The sequence below is a fragment of the Rhinoraja longicauda genome, chromosome 28, assembly GCF_053455715.1.
Source record: "Rhinoraja longicauda isolate Sanriku21f chromosome 28, sRhiLon1.1, whole genome shotgun sequence".
Classification (NCBI taxonomy): domain Eukaryota; kingdom Metazoa; phylum Chordata; class Chondrichthyes; order Rajiformes; family Arhynchobatidae; genus Rhinoraja; species Rhinoraja longicauda.
In genome coordinates, this window is record NC_135980.1 from 30,708,285 (window position 1) to 30,729,014 (window position 20,730).

The 20,730-nt window shown below is 52.5% G+C and overlaps 1 protein-coding gene across 4 annotated transcripts in view; it reads left to right on the top strand.

Moving 5' to 3' along the window:
- The window catches only part of LOC144607437 (3',5'-cyclic-AMP phosphodiesterase 4C-like), a 150,225-nt gene extending 129,967 nt beyond the window's left edge, over positions 1-20,258 (top strand). For all 4 annotated transcript variants that reach the window (XM_078424293.1, XM_078424296.1, XM_078424294.1 and 1 more), the window contains 8 exons: positions 1,883-2,037; positions 4,772-4,870; positions 6,108-6,272; positions 9,146-9,245; positions 12,188-12,342; positions 14,496-14,618; positions 17,668-17,850; positions 19,002-20,258. In XM_078424293.1, coding sequence (XP_078280419.1) covers positions 1,883-2,037; positions 4,772-4,870; positions 6,108-6,272; positions 9,146-9,245; positions 12,188-12,342; positions 14,496-14,618; positions 17,668-17,850; positions 19,002-19,871 — 1,850 coding nt within the window. In that variant the 3' untranslated portion in view covers positions 19,872-20,258. The remainder of the gene's footprint in view (positions 1-1,882; positions 2,038-4,771; positions 4,871-6,107; positions 6,273-9,145; positions 9,246-12,187; positions 12,343-14,495; positions 14,619-17,667; positions 17,851-19,001) is intronic.
- Positions 20,259-20,730: the final 472 nt, after the last annotated feature.

A 20,730-nucleotide genomic window follows, 5' to 3' on the forward strand; every position in this document is an offset into this window, starting at 1 on the left:
ATCTAAAGTTGGAGAAGTCGATGTTCATACCACTGGGCTGCAAACTGCCCAGGCGAAATATGAGGTGCTGTTCCTTCAATTTCCGGTGGGCCTCACTATGGCACTGGAGGAGGCCCATGACAGAAAGGTCAGACTGGGAGTGGGAGGGGGAGTTGAAGTGCTCAGCCACCGGGAGATCAGGTTGGTTAAGGCGGACTGAGCGAAGGTGTTGAGCGAAACGATCGCCGAGCCTGCGTTTGGTTTCGCCGTTGTAAAGAAGTTGACATCTAGTATTCATCTAGAAGTTGACTTCCTATATTCACGTGCGTGCGCGCGCGTGTGTGTGTGTGTGTCTATTGTAAGCAGTCACAGAATAGGCAGCCATGAAAGGAACAGAAGCTTGAAAAGCACTGACCGGCAGACTCGGGCACAGTTGCTTGCCCTCCACGATCACACTTCTGAATGGTCCACCCATAAGCCAGGGTGCTGTCCGATTCTCCGAGCGACACGGTGGCGCAGCGGGTAGACCTGCTGCCTCACGGCCCCAGAGACCCGGGTTCCATCCTGAGGAGGTGCAGACCCAGACCAGCAACATTATGGGGGACCCCTACCACCCCAGCAACGGACTGTTCCAGCTGCTACGGTCAGGGAAATGCCTCCGCTGTCACGCTGTGAAAACAGAGAGGATGAGACGGAGTTTCTTCCCACAGGCCATCAGGACTGTCAACTATTATATCACCAGGGACTCATTTACTGTATTAATTTATTTTTTTGTGTTGTGTCTTTTTTTTTAATTTTTCTATTCTGTTTTGTAGTTTAGTACAATCCGCAGGCATTGTCACTTTCATTTCACTGCACATCTTGTATGTGTATGTTACAAATAAAGTAGACTTGACTTGACTTGACTTGACTAGAGGATGATGGGCCGAATGGCCTACTGCTGCTCCCACGACTCACGAGCCTGTGAGGAAAGATCACCATCAACTCTCCCAGGTGCCTGTCAAAGACCCAAGGATTTATTTTGAGGAAGAGCTCAGGAATTGTCCGCAGCGTGCAGGACAACAGTGACACGAAAACAGTTTTTCCGATCATTGTTAATCTACCATTTGTTGTTGTGGACAATAATAGGGTGTCAGGGGTTATGGGGAGAAGGCAGGAGACAGGGGTTAGGAGGGAGAGATAGATCAGCCGTGATTGAATGGCGGATTGGACTTGATGGGCCGAATGGCTTAATTCTGTTCCTAGAAGGTATGAACCTACGAACCGATTGGCTGCTACATTTTGGACATGAGTGGTTGCAACTTGAGAAGTACCTCATTGGTCTGTAAAGTATGTGGAGTGTGTAGGAACGAACCGCAGATGCTGGTTTACACCGAAGATAGACACAAAATGCTGGAGTTGTGCGGCACGGTGGCGCAGCGGGTAGAGCTGCTGCCTCACAGCGCCAGAGACCCGGGTTCAATCCTGACTACGGGTGCTGTCTACGGAGTTTGTACGTTCTCCCTTTGACCGTGTGGGTTTACTCCAGGTGCTCTGGTTTCTTCCCACACTCCAAAGACGTACAGGTTTGTAGGTTAATTGGCTTTGCTATAAGTGTAAATTGTCCCTTGTGTGTGTTGGATAGCGTTAGTGTGCGGGGGTGGCTGATCGGTGCAGACTCGGTGGGCCGAAGGGCCTGTTTGCATGCTGTACCTCTAAACTAAACCAAACCTAAACTCAGCGGGACAGGCAGCGTCTCTGGAGAGAAGGAACGTTGTGACGTTTTGGGTCGAGACCATTTCTTCAGACTGTGTTTGTTCTTCAGATGTGCGTGGAGTGCGTGGGTATGGTGTAACCAGTGTTGAGAGGCACCGTGTTTTCAATATATTTTCTAAACGCCTGTTCTGTTGTGTTCTGTTCAAAGACAAACCACATGAGATGGAAGTGCCTCGAGGCAGAGAGGTGAAGTTGGATACCATGGGACAAATCAGCGGTTTGAAGCACAGTCTGAGCATGATCTCCACTGCTGACGTTCCAATATTCGGTGTGCAGTCTAACTACGAGACTGAGCTGGCCAGGGTAGGCGAGAATTACTCTCTCTCTACACCTTTTATCCCGTGGTCCTCTGGTGATGTTTTAGTTTAGAGATACAGCACGGTAAACAGGCCCTTCGGCCCACCGAGCCCGCGCCGACCTGCGATCACCCCGCACACTAACACTATCCTACACCACGCGAGGGAGGGTTTGGAATTTTACCCGCACGTCTTTGGAGTGTGGGAGGAAACCGGAGCTTCCCGAAGACAACCCACGCAGGTCAGGAGCAGAACGTACAAACTCCGTACAGACAAGCAGGACAGTACAAGGGCGGCACGGTGGCACAGCGGTAGAGTTGCTGCCCTGCAGCGCCAGAGACCCAGGTTCAATCCTGGCTACGGGCGCTGTCTGTACGGAGTTTGTACGTTCTCCCTGTGACCTGCTTGGTATTTCTCCGAGATCTTCGGTTTCCTCCCACACTCCAAAGACGTGCAGGCATGCAGGTTAATTGGCTTGGTATAAATGTAAAAATTGTCCCTAGTGTGTTAATGTGTGGGGATCGCTGGTCGGTGCGGGCTCGATGGGCCGAAGGGCCTGCTTCCGTGCTGTATCTCTAACCTGGAGTAGAATTGGGTCATTCGGCCCATCAAATTACTACACCATTCAATCATGGCTGATCTATCTCTCCCTCCCAACCCCATTCTCCTGCCATGGTGGGCCTGACCTGATGGGCCAAATGGCTTAATTCTGCTCCTATCACTTATGACCTTATGACCTTATGACATTATGATGACCTTGCATCAAAAAGGTTCACTGAATGAATCTGCCATAAGCTGACGATTTGCTTTTATTAACCTGTTCATTATGAGGATGTTGCCAGGACTAGAGGGTGTGAGCTGTAGGGAGAGGTTGAGCAGGCTGGGACTCTATTCCTTGGAGCGCAGGAAGATGAGGGGTGATCTTGTAGAGGCGTACAAAATCAGGAGAGGAATAGATCAGATAAACACACAGTCACTTGCCCAGAGTAGGGGAATCGAGGACCAGAGGACATGTGTTTAAAGTGAAGGGGAAATATTTAATTGGAATCTGAGGGGTAACTTCTTTACACAAAGGGTGGTGGGTGGATGGAACGAACTGCCAGAGGAGGTAGTTGAGGCTGGGACTATCCCAACGTTTAAGAAACAGTTGGACAGGTACATGGATAGGACAGGTTTGGGGGGATATGGACCAAGCGCAGGCAGGTGGGACTAGTGTAGCTGGGACATGTTGGCCACACTCTCTCCTCCCACACTCCCCCCTCCCCCCCTCCCTCCCCCCCCTCCCTCCCCTCCTCCCGCACCTCCCCTCTCCCCCCTCCCTTCCTAGGAGATAGATTTAAACTTTAAAATGTGAGTAACTTAAAAAATATAACACGATTTCAATGAAACTTCTTCCATTAGCACCAAAGGGACGTTGGTGAGTAAGGTGGGCCTAAAACTGACGCGCTATCGCGAAACATTTTGGCTGTAGTTCAGGAACAAACAAACAAGAGTTTTAGTATCCACACTTTAGTATACACTGTTTAGTATACACGCGCACACACACACACACACACACACACACACACACACACACACACACACACACACACACACACACACACACACACACACACACACACACACACACACACACACACACACACACACACACACACACACACACACACACACACACACTACCCTTTGTCTGAAAAAGTTACCCCTCAGATTCCTATTAAATGTTTTCCCCTTCACCTTAAACCTGTGTCCTCTGGTCCTCGATTCCCCTACTCTGGGCAAGAGACTCTGTGCATCTACCCGATCTATTCCTCTCATGATTTTGTAAAACCATAAATGTGTAAAACCAGCAACTGTAGTTCCGTGTTTACACTGAAGATAGACACAAAAAATGCTGGAGTAACTCAGCGGGACAGGCAGCATCTCTGGAGAAAAGGAATAGGTGACATTTCAGGTCGAGACCCTTCTTCTGACTATATGTGGTTATCCTGTGGCTATCAGACTGTTCAACTTCTCCCCCTTCTGTCCTGGGGTAGACTGACCCCCCCTCCCCCCAATCTTTGCACACTCCCAATCCTTTCCATTCGTCACTTTATATATGTGTGTGTGTGTGTGTGTGTGTGTGTGTGTGTGATCACATGACTAATATGCCTTAGTCTGAAGAAGGGTCTCGACCCGAAACGTCACCCATTCCTTCTCTCCCGAGATGCTGCCTGACCTGCTGAGTTACTCCAGCATTTTGTGAATAGATCGATTTGTACCAGCATCTGCAGTTATTTTCTTATACTAATATGCCTTCGTTGCCCTCGCACATCGATGAGCCTTGGGCGCCCAACACCCTGTCTGTCGCCGGTTTGTGGTTTGTCCCTCCTCGGACCACTGTCGGTCGGTACTCACCACTGCTGACCGGGAGCACCCCACAAGACTTGCCGTTTCAGAGATGCTCTGACCCAGTCGACTGGCCATAACAATTTGGCCCTTGTCAAAGTCGCTCAGGTTTTTACTCCTGCCCATTTCTCGTGCATCCAACACATCAACTTCAAGAACTGACTGTTCACTTGCTGCCTAATATATCCCACCCCTTGACAGGTGCCATTGTAACAAGATAATCAATGTTATTCACCTCGCCTGTCAGTGGTCATAATGTTTTGGTTGATCGGTGTATAGACATAGGACATACTGCACTGGAGAATATGTGCTCCCTATTAAATTATCCTGGTTTTGATTTTATGGTCTTCCAGGAACTGCAACATATCAATGAATGGGGCCTGGATGTCTTTCGGATTGGCCAGTATTCCAATGACCGTCCACTTACAGTTTCCATGTACAGCATCTTTAAGGTAAAAGAATCAACATATATTTCTCTCATTTTAAGGAATATCTTAACTGGTTGACAACAGATTGCCTGGTAATCTCTTAAGTGAAGGGTTATGAAGGATTCACTGGAGGTGGTCTTGGAGGGAAGGATGCTCCTCAACAAACTGCAGAGTATCCTGGACAATACAGCCCATCTCCTCCATGACCCTCTGGCACGAGTTTAGCAATTTCCCAACTCTCCACTAGATCTATGCTGGCCAGACGCAAAATGCTGGAGTAACTCAGCGGGTCAGGCAGCATCTGTGGAGAACACGGATAGGTGACGTTTCACAGAGTGCTGGAGTAACTCAGCGGGTCAGGCAGCATTTCTGGAGAACACGGATAGGTGACGTTTCACAGAGTGCTGGAGTAACTCAGCGGGTCAGGCAGCATCTCTGGAGAAAAGGATGGTCTGAAGAAAGGTTCTGACCCGAAATGTCACGTATGCCTTTTTTCCAGAGATGCTGCCTGTCCCGCTGAGTTACTCCAGCATTTTGTGTAGGAAAATAACTGCAGATGCTGGTTTAAATCGAAGGTAAACACAAAATGCTGGAGTAACTCAGTGGGTCAGGCAGCATCTCAGGAGAGAAGGAATGGGTGACGTTTCGGGTCGAGACCCTTCTTCAGACGGATGCATTTTGTGTCTATCTTCGGTATAAACCAGCAACTGCAGTTCCTTCCTGGAGTTGAACAGAGGCAGCTGGGGTGGAGGGATCATGTCTTAGGTTGTCATTCACCCACTCCTCCAGTGTACAAAAAAATAGGAATCTGAGGGGTAACTTTTTCACGCACAAAGGGTGGTGGGTTTATGGAATGAGCTGCCGGAGGAGGTCGTTGAGGCAGGGACTATCCCAACATTTAAACAACAATTAGACAAGCACATGGATAGGCCAGGCTTGGAGGGACATGGGCAAGTCAGTGGATGTTTGTAAGAAGTGTAAGAAAATAACTGCAGATGCTGGTACAAATCGAAGGTATTTATTCACAAGATGCTGGAGTAACTCAGCAGGTCAGGCAGCATCTCAGGAGAGAAGGAATGGGTGACCCACCCCTCCAGAGTCATTTCTGGAAATTTTTAGATTTAATTGTAAAGACGTTTCATAGTTGGCCCCGAAAGCTCACAGCAAATTCGAGTGCATGTTTCCAGGTGGTTTAGATTACGTGTTGTTGAGGGACCTCCGGCTTTGCAATGAATCTTCACTCTTTGCTCTCGTCGTGAAGTCCCGGCAGCTGCTGAAGACGTTCAAGATCCCGGTGGAAACCTTCATCACGTACATGCTAACCCTTGAAGACCACTACCATCTGGACGTGTGCTACCACAACAACTACCATGCTGCAGATGTGGTCCAGTCCACACATGTCCTGCTTTACTCACCCGCACTCGAGGTAGGTCTTTACCGCCCTATTCAATTTGGGGTTTTCCTTTTAATGAACCTGGGCGGTGAATCTGTGGAACTCATAGCCACAGAGGGCTGTGGAGGCCAAGTCAGTGGGTATTTTTAAGGCAGAGATAGACAAACTCTTGATTAGTACAGGTGTCAGAGTTTACAGGGAGAAGGCAGGAGAATGGGGTTAGGAGGGAGAGATAGATCAGCCATGATTGAATGGCAGAGTTGACTTGATGGGCCGAATGGCCTAAATCTACTCCTATCCCTTACGACCTTTTGTTCCAATCTAAGCACCCAGGGGTGAAATTGCAATGCACATTTTAGCATTCTGGGGCTCATGGAATGAGAACATAGAACACATTTATAGCACATTGACTTTCATCAGTCAGGATAGGTTCAGTGAGGTATGGCCCAAACACAAGCATGTTTAGTTTACTTTTTAATTTAGTTTAGCTTAGAGGTGCAGCGCGGAAACAGGCCCTTCGGCCCACCGGGTCAGCACCGACCAGCACAGTAGCACTATCCAACACACAAGGGACAATTTACATTTCTACCAAGCCAGTTAACCTACAAACCTGCACGTCTTTGGAGTGTGGGAGGAAACCGAAGATCTCGGAGAAAACCCACTCGGTCACGGGGAGAACGTACAAACTCTGTACAGACGGCGCCCGTAGTTGGGATCGAACCCGGGTCTCTGGCGCTGTGAGGGATCAACTCTACCGCTGCGCCACCGTGCCGCCCCAACTAGTGTAGCTGGGGACATGTAGTGCAAGATGGGCCGAAGGGCCTGTTTCCATGCTGTGTGACTCTGACTCATGGTATCGAATGAGCAGCTGGCTGGATGGGCAATGCTCGTAAACAGCTCCAGCCCTTCATGTGAACATGTTTGCACAATGTTCCTGGACCCACCTGTTCCCCAGCACTGTGGGAGTGCGATCACCACACGGACTGCTGCAGTTCAATAAGCTGAGTGTTCATGTGGCTGGGCCAGATACGTATCTCATCAACAGTTGCCTCCAAGATCTTCACAGTGGAGGGAAGAAAACGCAAATGCTGGTCAAAATCAAACGTAGTCGCAAAATGCTGGAGTAACTCAGCGGGTCAGGCAGCATCTCGGGAGAGAAGGAATGGGTGACGTTTCGGGTCGAGAACCTTCTTCCTTAGGAACGTCGCCCATTCCTTCTCTCCCGAGATGCTGCCTGACCCGCTGAGTTACTCCAGCATTTTGTGTCGACCTTCACAGTGGGGGTTTGTTGACAACAATGATATTGAACATCATTCAGACAACTGAACCATCGTATCACCAAGTAGGGTGTTGTCCTGACATCACATTTCCCTCGGACTATCTTTAATCAGACTTTACTGGACTGTATCTTGCACTAGAAGTTATTCACTTTTTCCTGTACCTGTACAATGTGACTTCGAGTCATCGAGTCATACAGTGTGGAAACGGGCCTTTCGGCCCAACTTGCCCATGCAGGCCAACATGTCCCATCTACACCAGTCTCATCTGCCCACATTTCGCTTGATTATAATCAGGTATAGTCTTTCCACTCTGGATGGTACGCTGCAAAAAATCTTTTCACTGTAACGAGGTACAGTGAAAAGGTTTTTTGTTGCATGCTATCCAGAGAGCGGGAAGACTATACCTGATTACAATCAAACCAAACTTGGGCAGGTGCGACCATGGGACATGTTGGTCAGGGTGGGCAAGTTGGGCTAAAGATAAGGTTGCCAACTATCTCCCAAATAAGGGACAAGGTGATGTCACCGCCCCACGCCTCATGTGACCTCAACCAGCTGGCAGCCACGTGCTCCCGCTCCACCAATGGCGACCGCATGGGCCGGGAGGCGGGTTGCTACTCTAGGCCGTGCCCGGACCTCCGGACCTACACTGTCTGGACTTACACTGTCCGGGCCTACAGCGTCCTGGCCTACACTGTCCGGACTTACACTGTCCGGACCTACAGCATCCTGGCCTACAGAGTCTGGGCCTAGAGTGCCCCCCCGGGCCTAATCCGGGACACGGGTCAAACCAATTTAGCCCAAAATACAGGATGTCCCGGCTAATACGGGACAGTTGGCAACGCTAGCTAAAGGGCCTGTTTCCACGCTGTATAAATCTAAGCGGTCTACAGTTTATAGATACAGGATACAGTGAATAACATTTAGTGCAAGATAAAGTCCAGTAAAGTCTGATTAAAGATAGTCCGAGGGTCTCCGATGGGACAGATGGGAGGTCAGGACTGCTCTCCAGTTGGTGAGAGCTGGGAAGTTGCCTGATTACAGCTGGGAAGAAAGTGGCCATGTACTTTAGACTTTAGAGACACAGCGTGGAAACAGGCGGTGAGGCCCACCGAGTCCACACCGACCAGCGGATGATCCCCGCGTACATTAGCACTATCCCACACACACTGGGGACAATTTAAAGTTTTACCCAAGCCAACTAACCTGCAAACCTGCACGTCTTTGGAGTGTGGGAGGAAACCGAAGATCTCGGAGAAAACCCACGCAGGTCACGGGGAGAACGTACAAACTCCGTACAGACGGCGCCCGTAGTCGGGATCCAACCCGGGTCTCCGGCGCTGTGAGACAGCAACTCCACCACTGCGCCACCGTGCCGCTCGAGTAAGCCACGGAACACCTGCAGCTGGAAACACAATCCACGCTACAGGTTTGTAGGCTAATTGGTTTGGTGTAAAGGTAAATTGTCCCTAGTGTGTGTAGGATAGTGTTAGTGTGTGGGGATCGCTGGTCGACACGGACCCGGTGGGCCGAAGGGCCTGTTTCCGCGCTGTATCTCTAAACTAAACTACAACTCCAGGCCCTTCCTCCAACGTTTAAATCTGCTCTCCCAACTCTGTCTTCCAGGCAGTGTTCACTGATCTTGAAGTACTGTCTGCACTATTTGCCTCTGCAATCCATGATGTTGACCATCCTGGTGTCTCCAACCAGTTCCTCATCAACACCAGTAAGTATCGTCCACAGCCGCGCTCGTGACAACTACGCGCCCTCTGACCCTAAACCAACAAACACTTTCAATTCCGCTTCATCCATGAGGTCAAAGTCATAGAAGCAGAATTAGGCCATTCGGCCCATCGAGTCAACTCCGCCATTCACCAATGGCTGACCTATCCGAACCCCATTCTCCTGCCTTCTCCCCAGAACCCCTATCACCTGCACTAATCAAGATCTATCTATCTCTGCCTCACAAATATCTATTGACTTGGCCTCCACATGGGGTCGTCAGCTATCCCTTATTCACCAGGACAGCCCGTATATTGGGCTAAATTGGTTTGTCACCATTGGTGGAGCGGGAGCACGTGGCCGCTGGCTGGGTGAGGTCACGTGGGGCGCGGGGCGGTGACATCACCTTGTCCTGTATTTGGGAGTGAGATAGTTGTCACCCCTGCCTCCACAGCAGTCTGTGGCAAACCTTTGGTCTCCAGTTCCCCGTTGCTGGATATTTGTTATTTTATTTATGTGTGACAGTCACCATCTAACACTATGACCACTAAATGCCCAACACTGTTTTCAGCTGGCCCATTTCAGAGGGTTTAGTTTAGTTCAGTTTAGTTTAGAGATACAGCGCGGAAACAGGCCCTTCGGCCCACCGGGTCCACGCCGACCAGCGATCCCCACACACTAACACTATCCTACACCCATTAGGGACAATTTACAGTTTTACCAAACCAATTAGCTTACAACCCTGTACATCTTTCGAGTGTGGGAGGAAACTGGAGATCCTGGAGAAAACCCACGCAGAGAACGTACAAACTCCGTACAGACAGCACCCGTAGTCGGGTTGGAACCCGGGTCTCTGGTGCCGTGAAGCAGCAGCTCTACCCGCTGCACCACCGTGCCACCCAGGTGGCTGAGAGTTCTTTGCATCTGGCAATACATAAAGCAACAAGTTTCCACCCACAAAGGGGTGGTTTGGTTGTTTCATCGTCCCTGACGTGCAACCAATTACTTTAAATCCCAAATTTATTTAATTAACTGGTTTTAGATTCTCCGTCTGCTGAGGTGGGAATTGAACTGGTCTTCAGATCATCAGAGCTCTTGATGACTCCAGCAACATAACCATGATGCTCCCCGTAACACAACGGCGGTCACGGCGGCGCAGCGGTAGAGTTGCTGCCTTACAGCGAATGCAGCGCCGGAGACCCGGGTTCCATCCCGACTACGGGCGCTGTCTGTACGGAGTTTGTACGTTCTCCCCGTGACCTGCGTGGGTTTTCTCCGAGATCTTCGGTTTCCTCCCACACTCCAAAGACGTGCCGGTTCGTAGGTTGATTGGCATGGTGAATGCTCCAGGGTACGAAGGAATATATTATATTGTTAAATTTCTTGTAATTAAGTTTATTATCCATAGGAGATGTTATTGGAAATCGTTTTAGTGTTTGATCAACACTGATCAACAATCTATCCATACTGACATACTATCCATACTGACAACCTCTGATCCATCTTTGGCTTCTAATCCCCTCTACTTTTTCTCCACCTCCTTTCTCTCTCCCTTTCTCCCCCATCTTTCTCCATCTGCCCAACTCCCACCAACCCCTCCCTTTGCCTTCTAACTCCACCGTTCAAGGACTCATTCAGTCATCTCCCCGACCTTTTCTGCCTCCTTCATTAGTCAAAGGTATCACAAAATGCTGGAGTAACTCAGCAGGTCAGGCAGCATCTCAGGAGAGAAGGAATGGGTGACGTTTCGGGTCGAGGCCCTTCTTCAGACTGAATTTCATGACCTCCTTCATTAGTCAGGTTTCCTTTCGTAGAGCCAGCACTGCCCCCTGGTCTTCCTCAAAGTCATCCCACCTCCCACCATTACTCCTCACGCTAGTGGATTGTCACCTTGTGGTGGTGGGGAAGCTCGTGTGGTCCTGAGATCCTGAGAGCGATGCCGTGTGGAGCCACGCTCCTGGTAGGGTCACCCATGGCAGTAAGGTCGAGGGGGAGGTCCCTGACAAAGAGTGATCCAACCAAGACCTCAACGGTGGAACAGGCGGAGGGAGGGAGGATGGCGGCTGACTTTAGTGGAGCGTCACAACGGCTGGGAAGGCGGATGGATGAAGGCTTTGGCAGAAAAGGGTCCCCGGTCGTCTTGGACTCCACGCCACTGGATCCTGACCCAGATCTGTCAAGGACCGTGTGGTGGCTGTCTGTGCACCAGTCTCCCCACGCTAAACAAAGTCACGCACAGGCGTCCTAACGAGGACAGTCACACTCGCTTCCAGTGACCGCCAATGATGACTGCTCACCCCGGTCGGTCTATGTCGTCTCCGCTTCTCCCATTGACTCCTCCTGCCTCCATCCCTTTCACTTTGGCTCCTCTTTACGAGAATGATCCCAGGGATGATTGGGTTAACGTCTGATGAGCCTGGGCCTGTACTCACTGGAGTTTAGAAGGATGAGGGGGGACCTCATTGAAACGTACAGAATAGTGAGCGGCCTGGATAGAGTGGATGTGGAGAGGATGTTCCCACTGGTGGGAGAGTCCAGGACCAGAGGGCACAGCCTCAGAATAAAAGGACGTTCCTTTAGAAAGGAGAAGAGGAGAAATCTCTTTAGTCAGAGGTTGGTGAATCTGTGGAATTCATTGCCACAGACGGCTGTGGAGACCAAGTCAGTGGATAATTTCAAGGCAGAGATAAATAGCTTCTTGATTAGTGTGAGTGTCAGGGGTTATGGGGAGAAGGCAGGAGAATGGGGTTGGGAGGGAGAGATAGATCAGCCGTGATTGAATGGCGGAGTAGACCTGATGGGCCGAACGGCCTAATTCTGCTCCTATCACTTATTGATGAACTTCCCTCTGACCTGCTCCTGATCTTCCCGTTCCAGTGGTTTCCCCCCGACCCCACCTTCCTTACCTGCCCAGTATTCACGCTGCTTCTCGGTTGTGTTCTGCAGACTCTGAGTTGGCGCTGATGTACAACGATGCCTCCGTCCTGGAGAACCATCACCTGGCTGTGGGCTTCAAACTACTGCAGGAAGAGAACTGCAACATCTTCCAGAACCTGTCCAAGATCGAGCTCCAGAACCTCCGCAAAATGGCCATCGACATGGTTGGTGCAGCAAGCTTTTCCCTTACTTTAAAGGCAGGCAATAAAGCTGGAGTAACTGAGCGGGTCAGGCAGCATCTCTGGAGAACATGGACACAGAGTGCTGGAGTAACTGAGCGGGTCAAGCAGCATCTCTGGAGAACATGGACACAGAGTGCTGGAGTAACTGAGCGGGTCAGGCAGCATCTCTGGAGAACATGGACACAGAGTGCTGGAGTAACTCAGCGGGTCAAGCAGCATCTCTGGAGAACATGGACACAGAGTGCTGGAGTAACTCAGCGGGTCAGGCAGCATCTCTGGAGACGGAGGGATGGGTGACGACTCAGGTCCAGACCCTTCTTCAGACTGAGAGTCAGAGGAGGGGTAAACTAGAGATATGGAAGGGTACAAAGAGCACTTTACTCTGGTCTACTTTCGAGATACAACAGGGAAACAGGCCCTTCGACCCACCGAGTCCACACCGACCATCGATCGCCAACCAGTCTACACCAGCACCATCCTACACACAAGCGACAATTTACAATTTACATAGAAACATAGAAACATAGAAAATAGGTGCAGGAGTAGGCCATTCGGCCCTTCGAGCCTGCACTGCCATTCAATATGATCATGGCTGATCATCCAACTCAGTAACCTGTACCTGCCTTCTCTCCATACCCCCTAATCCCTTTAGCCACAAGGGCCACATCTAACTCCCTCTTAAATATAGCCAATGAACTGGCTTCAACCACCTTCTGTGGCAGAGAATTCCACAGATTCACCACTCTCTGTGTGAAGAAATGTTTTCTCATCTCGGTCCTAAAAGACTTCCCCCTTATCCTTAAGCTGTGACCCCTGGTTCTGGACTTCCCCAACATTGGGAACAATCTTCCTGCATCTAGCCTGTCCAACCCCTTAAGAATTTTATATGTTTCTATAAGATCCCCCCTCAGTCTTCTAATTTCCAGCGAGTATAAGCTCTATCCAGTCTTTCTTCATATGAAAGTCCTGCCATCCCAGGGATCAATCTGGTGAACCTTCTCTGTACTCCCTCTAAGGCTAGAATGTCTTTCCTCAGATTAGGAGACCAAAACTGCACACAATACTCCAGGTGCGGTCTCACCAAAGCCCTGTACAACTGCAGCAGAACCTCCCTGCTCCTATACTCAAATCCTCTTGCTATGAATGCCAACATAGCATTCGCCAATCTACGGTAGCCAATTAGCCTACAACTCTGTACGTTTTAGTTAAGTTTAGGGACACAGCGCGGAAACAGGCGATGGGATAGTCCCAGCCTCAACCACCTCCTCTGGCAGCTCATTCCATACACCCACCACCCTCTGTGTGAAAACGTTACCCCTCAGATTCCTATTAAATCTTTTCCCCTTTCACCTTGAACCTGTGTCCTCTGGTCCTCGATTCCCCTACTCTGGGCAAGAGACTCTGTGCGTCTACCCGATCTATTCCTCTCATGATTTTGTACGCCTCATCCTCCTGCGCTCCATGGAATAGAGACCCAGCCTGTTCAACCTCTCCCAAAAGCTCACACCCTCTAGTCCTGGCAACATCCTCGTGAATCTTTTCTGAACCCTTTCGAGCTTGACAATATCTTTCCTATAACATGTTGCTCAGAACTGAACACAATATTCTAAATGCTGGCTCGCCAACTGCAACATGACCTCCCAACTTCTGTACTCAATACTCTGACTGATGAAGGCCAAAGTGCCCAAAGCCTTTTTGACCACCTGATCTACCTGTATTAAATTCCATCAACCATTCCTCCGCCCACCTGGCCAAACGATCCCAGATCCTGCTGCAATCGTTCACAACCACCTTCACTATCTGCAAAACCACTCACTTTTGTATCATCAGCAAACTTGGTAATCTTGCCCTGATGTCCTCTTGTTGTTGAACCCCTTCTACCCTTGGTAAAATACTCTGTGCATTGAACTTATAAATATCCTGTACGATTAACATCTTCAAATGGACTGTGTTGTAATCTCTGTAAGTTAAAAGTTCCCAAACGTTTATTTCTCCGACCTGCCCAGGTGAAATGTGAATGTAAGATGAAGTATGAATGGGATCGCTGATGGAGATGCAGTCTCGCTGGCTCGAAGGGCTGAATGGCCTCCTCCTGCGCCGATGCTCTGTTTAAATGTGTCTATGTCCTGATCCAGGTGCTGGCGACAGACATGACTAAACACATGAACCTGCTGGCGGACCTGAAAACCATGGTGGAGACGAAGAAAGTGACGAGCTTAGGCGTCTTATTGCTGGATAACTACTCCGACCGAATACAGGTAGAAACATAGAAACATAGAAAATAGGTGCAGGAGGAGGCCATTCGGCCCTTCGAGCCTGCACCGCCATTCAATATGATCATGGCTGATCATCCAACTCAGTATCCCGTACCTGCCTTCTCTCCATACCCCCTGATCCCTTTAGCCACAAGGGCCACATCTAACTCCCTCTTAAATATAGCCAATGAACTGGCCTCAACTACCTTCTGTGGCAGAGAATTCCACAGATTCATCACTCTCTGTGTGAAAAAAAACGTTCTCATCTCGGTCCTAAAAGACTTCCCCCTTATCCTTAAACTGTGACCCCTTGTTCTGGACTTCCCCAAGGGCAGGGTCTGCCACAGACTTCATCGGCGCCTCGTCAATGCTTTCCGCGTTTTTACTTGAATCTCAGGTGATTTTTTAACGTCAATATTCCAGATATAAACCAACAATCATAAAGCACCAATACTGCCACAGCATGTTGCATCTCAGAGTTAAACGGTGACAGTCAGCCCTGTCCCCACTCGTGCTGTGCCTTCAGCCGTGGTGACCCACCCCATTACTATCCACCACAGACTTTAGTTTTTAGTTTCGTTTTGGAGATACAGCGCGGAAACAGGCCCCTTACGGCCCACCGGGTTCGCGCCGACCAGCGATCCCCGCGATCTAACACACCCTACACCCACTAGCCAAGCCAGTTAACCTACAAACCTATAGTACATGTCTTTTGGAGTGTGGGAGGAAACTGAAGATATCGGAGAAATCCCACGCAGGTCACGGGGAGAACGTGCAAACTCCGTACAGACGGCACCCGTAGTCGGGATGGAACCCGGGTCTCCGGCACTGCATTCGCTGTAAGGCAGCAATTCTACCGCTGCGCCACCGTGCTGCATAATCCCATCGTTTACGACCTGTGCAGCCAACAGTACTCGTGTGCCACACAGGGACAGACATACTCCACCAATAAGATACCTCTGTGTGTTGCTCTGGGTAAGAGACTCTACCCAATCCATATTTCCCTCATGATCTATTCCTACTGGAAATGTACCCCAGAATTCTACAATGCAAGACCTTGCTCTCCCAGTGCTGCACCCGTGTTACACAACAATAGACCTGTTCCCAAAAATAGACACGAAAAGCTGGACCACATTACCTAAGTGGAGATCGTCTTTCTCAGGAGAGCAAGGACCAGAGTCCTGGAAACTCAGCTCGGCATCAAATATACAGACGGGCACAAAGTGCTGGAGTAACTCAATGCGTCAGACAGCATCTCCGACAGACTGAATACGGGTCTCATCCCCAAACGTCACCTATTCCTTTTCTCCAGAGATGCTGTCTGACCCTCTGAGTTCAGCTTTTTTGTGTCTACGGTTTAAACCTACACAATAGACCTGTCCCCACCAGCACAGCAGTACTGGTCTAGACTCGTCTCCACCTGTACTGTACCCCAGTGTTGTACACACAGGCCCATCCCAACCTGTACTGTACCCCAGTGTTGTACACACAGACCCGTCCCCACCTGTACTGTACCCCAGTGTTGTACACACAGGCCCATCCCAACCTGTACTGTACCCCAGTGTTACACACACAGACCCGTCTCCACCTGTACTGTACCCCAGTGTTGTACACACAGGCCCATCCCAACCTGTACTGTACCCCAGTGTTGTACACACAGACCCGTCCCCACCTGTACTGTACCCCAGTGTTGTACACACAGGCCCATCCCAACCTGTACTGTACCCCAGTGTTACACACACAGACCCGTCTCCACCTGTACTGTACCCCAGTGTTGTACACACAGGCCCGTCTCCACCTGTACTGTACCCCAGTGTTACACACACAGGCCCGTCTCCACCTGTACTGTACCCCAGTGTTGTACACACAGACCCGTCTCCACCTGTACTGTACCCCAGTGTTGTACACACAGGCCCGTCTCCACCTGTACTGTACCCCAGTGTTGTACACACAGGCCCGTCTCCACCTGTACTGTACCCCAGTGTTGTACACACAGGCCCGTCTCCACCTGTACTGTACCCCAGTGTTACACACACAGGCCCGTCTCCACCTGTACTGTACCCCAGTGTTGTACACACAGGCCCATCCCAACCTGTACTGTACCCCAGTGTTACACACACAGACCCGTGCCCGCCTTGCCCATTATTACACAGCGACACACCAGTGCCCACCTTGCCCATTATCACAGTGACAGGCCCTTGTTGCTGATAAGCTTCAGTGAAGGGGCAAAGACATGGCCCCAACGTGCAAGCATGCGTGTGTGATCGCTGCACCGTGCCTGCCAACCATTGAAAGTGCGATGAGCTTTGTTTGGGCGTTGCCCTTCCTCATCAACAACCTGTCCATCTCTGCTTTAGAATGCCCACTGACTTGGCATTTACAGCCGTCTGTGGCGGCGGTCGCTTCCACGGATTCTCCACCTTCTCACTAAATACATTTCTCCTTTCATGTCCCATTAGCATAGCAACCCAATATCGTAAAAACCCCAGTGGGGCAGCGGGTAGAGCTGCTGCCTCATGGCGCAGAGACCCGGGTTCCATCCCGACCACGAGCGCTGTCTGTACGGAGTTTGTACGTTCGCCCCGTGACAGCGTGGGTTTTCTCCGGGTGCTCCGGCTTCCTCCCACACTCCAAAGACGTGCTGTGCAGGTTTGTAGGTTCGTCCCCAGTGTGTGTGTGTGTGTGTGTCGGATAGAGCTAGTGTGTGGGGATTATTGTCAAGTGTACCGAGGTGCAGTGAAAGGCTTTTTGTTGCGTGCTGACCAGCCAGCGGAAAGACAAGACGCTATCCCAGTCGAGCCATTTACAGTGCGCGCGTGTGTGTCGGTCCACGATAAGGGGGTCAGGATGGAACCCAGGTCTCTGGCGCTGCGAGGCAGCAGCTCTACCCGCTGCGCCACCGCGGCAGGCCGCTGACGGTTGCTGCCGAGAGAGCGGTGAGGGGTCGGGGTGGGGTGGGGGGGGGGGTGGTTTGACAGCGAGTGGGGGTTTGGAGATGCACTGAACTCTCTGCTGTTCCTCCCTCCCTCCTTCCCTCCCTCCCCCCCCACAGGTTCTGCAGAACCTGGTGCACTGCGCTGACCTGAGCAATCCCACCAAGCCGCTGCACCTGTACCGGGCCTGGGTGGATAAGATCATGATGGAGTTCTTCCAGCAGGGTGACCGAGAGCGGGAGCGGGGCATGGACATCAGCCCCATGTGTGACAAGCACACCGCCTCCATCGACAAATCCCAGGTGAGACGGACAGTAGAAACATAGACACACAAGACAACAGGTGCAGGAGGAGGCCACTCGGCCCTTCACGCCAGCACCGCCATTCACTGTGATCAGACAGCTGAGGAAATTCAGAGTGTCTCTGAGGATCCTTCATTGCTTCTACTCTGGGGCTGTAGAGAACATCACAGTCTGGTTTGGGAACAGCTCTGCCCAGGACAGGATGGCCCTGCAGAGAGTAGTGCGTTCGGCAGAACGTACCATGGGAACTACACTCGCCCCCCTGCAGGACCTATACATCAGGAGGTACAGATCCAGAGCCAGCAACATTATGGGGGACCCCTACCACCCCAGTAACGGACTGTTCCAGCTGTTACGGTCAGGCAAACGCCTCCGATGAGACGGAGTTTCTTCCCACAGGCCATCAGGACTGTTAACTCTCATATCACCAGGGACTACATTTTTTTTTTCTGTATTAATTTTAATTTTTATGCTGTAATTGTAAGTTTTTTTGCACAATCCGCAAGCGTTGCCACTTTCATTTCATTGTATGTGACAAATAAACTTGACTTGACTGATCGTCCACACTCAGTACCCCACACCCCCTGCCTGCCCCCCACACCCCCTGCCTGCCCCCCACACCCCCTGCCTGCCCCCCACACCCCCTGCCTGCCTGCCCCCCACACCCCCTGCCTGCCTGCCCCCCACACCCCCTGCCTGCCTGCCCCCCACACCCCCTGCCTGCCCCCCACACCCCCTGCCTGCGCCCCACACACCCTGCCTGCATGCCCCCCACACCCCCTGCCTGCCTGCCCCCCACACCCCCTGCCTGCCTGCCTGCCCCCCACACCCCCTGCCTGCCTGCCCCCCACACCCCCTGCCTGCCTGCCCCCCACACCCCCTGCCTGCGCCCCACACCCCCTGCCTGCCTGCCCCCCACACCCCCTGCCTGCCTGCCCCCCACACCCCCTGACTGCCTGCCCCCCACACCCCCTGACTGCCTGCCCCCCACACCCCCTGCCTGCGCCCCACACCCCCTGACTGCCTGCCCCCCACACCCCCTGACTGCCTGCCCCCCACACCCCCTGCCTGCCTGCCCCCCACACCCCCTGCCTGCCCCCAATACCCCCTGACTCCGCACTGACCCTCTGCCTTTCTCGTCTCTGCCGCAGGTGGGCTTCATCGACTACATCGTCCACCCGCTGTGGGAGACGTGGGCGGACCTGGTGTACCCCGACGCCAAGGATATCCTGGACAACCTGCAGGACAACCGCGACTGGTTCCAGACCATGATCCCGCGCAGCCCCGTGTCCGAGATGGTCCGGGGCTCGGACACGGAGAGCGATGGGGACGACAAGCCCGGCGTGGCCAATATCCCAGGAATAAACCGGGTGCTGCTGGGGGACCGGGCGCCGGTGGAGGTGGAGATCATGGAGGTGGACCGCTTGTCACAGCCGAGCGTGTCGGCACTGGAGCTGGGCAGGTACAGCGCCGACCTCAGCTCGTACGAGGAGATGTACACGTGCAGCCCGCCGGAGCTGTCCTTCACCGACTTCTCGTTGTCGTCCTACAGCCCGGGTTCGTCCAACAGCCAGTCCGAGTCGAGCCGGAGCCTGGACACGGTGTCAGTCCGGGGCCGGGGCCGGGGCCGGGGCCAGCAGGAGGCGGCCAGCGAGCCAGACCGCCCCGGAGCGGCCATGACACTCAGCTCGCCGCACTTGCAGACGCCGGGGCCGGAGAGCCCCGAGGACAGGCCGGTGACCCCCGGGGACAGGCCGGACAGCTCTGAGGACAGGCCGGAGAGCCCCGAGGACAGGCCGGAGAGGCCCGGGGACAGGCCGGAGACCCCCGGGGACATGCCGGACAGCTCTGAGGACAGGCCGGAGAGCCCCGAGGACAGGCCAGAGACCCCCGGGGACAGGTCGGAGACCCCCGGGGACAGCCTCAAGGACAGGCCGGAGAGCCCCGAGGACAGGCCGGAGAGGCCCGGGGACAGCCAGGACAGCTCTGAGGACAGGCCGGACAACGAGCCGCTCACATAACTCCCTGTACGGGCGCACTCCACAACTCTGGCCTCTGGCCCTTCTCCCTCCATCCCTCCCTCTCTCTCTCTGTCTCTGCCCCGGCACCAAGCAGCAGGCAAGCACACCCCTGCGGCTGGGGTGGGGCTACTATATATATATAGATATGTCCATAACTATATGTATATATATATATGTGTGTGTGTGTGTGTGGAGAGGTCAGGTAGGAGGTTGACGAGGTTTGGCCCCAGAGACGCCGGACAACAGGACAGTGTCAAAGAGCGGACAGTGAGCCAGAAACCCCCCACCCCCAGGATCAATCGCACCCCCACCCACCCACCCCCACCCACCCACCCACCCCCAGCCAGCCCCACCCACCCACCCATCCACCCACCCCCAGCCAGCCCCACCCACCCACCCACCCACCCCCACCCACCCACCCACCCACCCACCCACCCACCCACACCCACCCCCACCCACCCACCCACCCACCCACCCATACCCAGCCAGCCAGCGCCGGCGGCCAGGATTGAACCAGGGGCCCGAGGAGAGAGAGCCCATCAACCCCGCGTGGGAAGCAATGGAGGGGGGATAATGTGATGCGGGGGGTCCTGGTGTGCGGTGGGGCCAAGCTCCCCCCACCCCCCCACCCCGACTGCAATGTCGCTGAGGGGGGGCAGCGGGGCGGCAGGACCGACCGACCCCTGAGCTGTGAAGCCAGACGCTGGGACCATCATGTTGGGACGCGGTCAGGGGGCGACTGCACTGGACGCAGCGAGACACAAGGATGAACGGTTTCGTCTCTCGGGTTTTTTAAAAAGGGAAGCAAGTGGTCTGTATTTTTCTTGAATGAATATTTTTGGATTTTTTGTACACGATT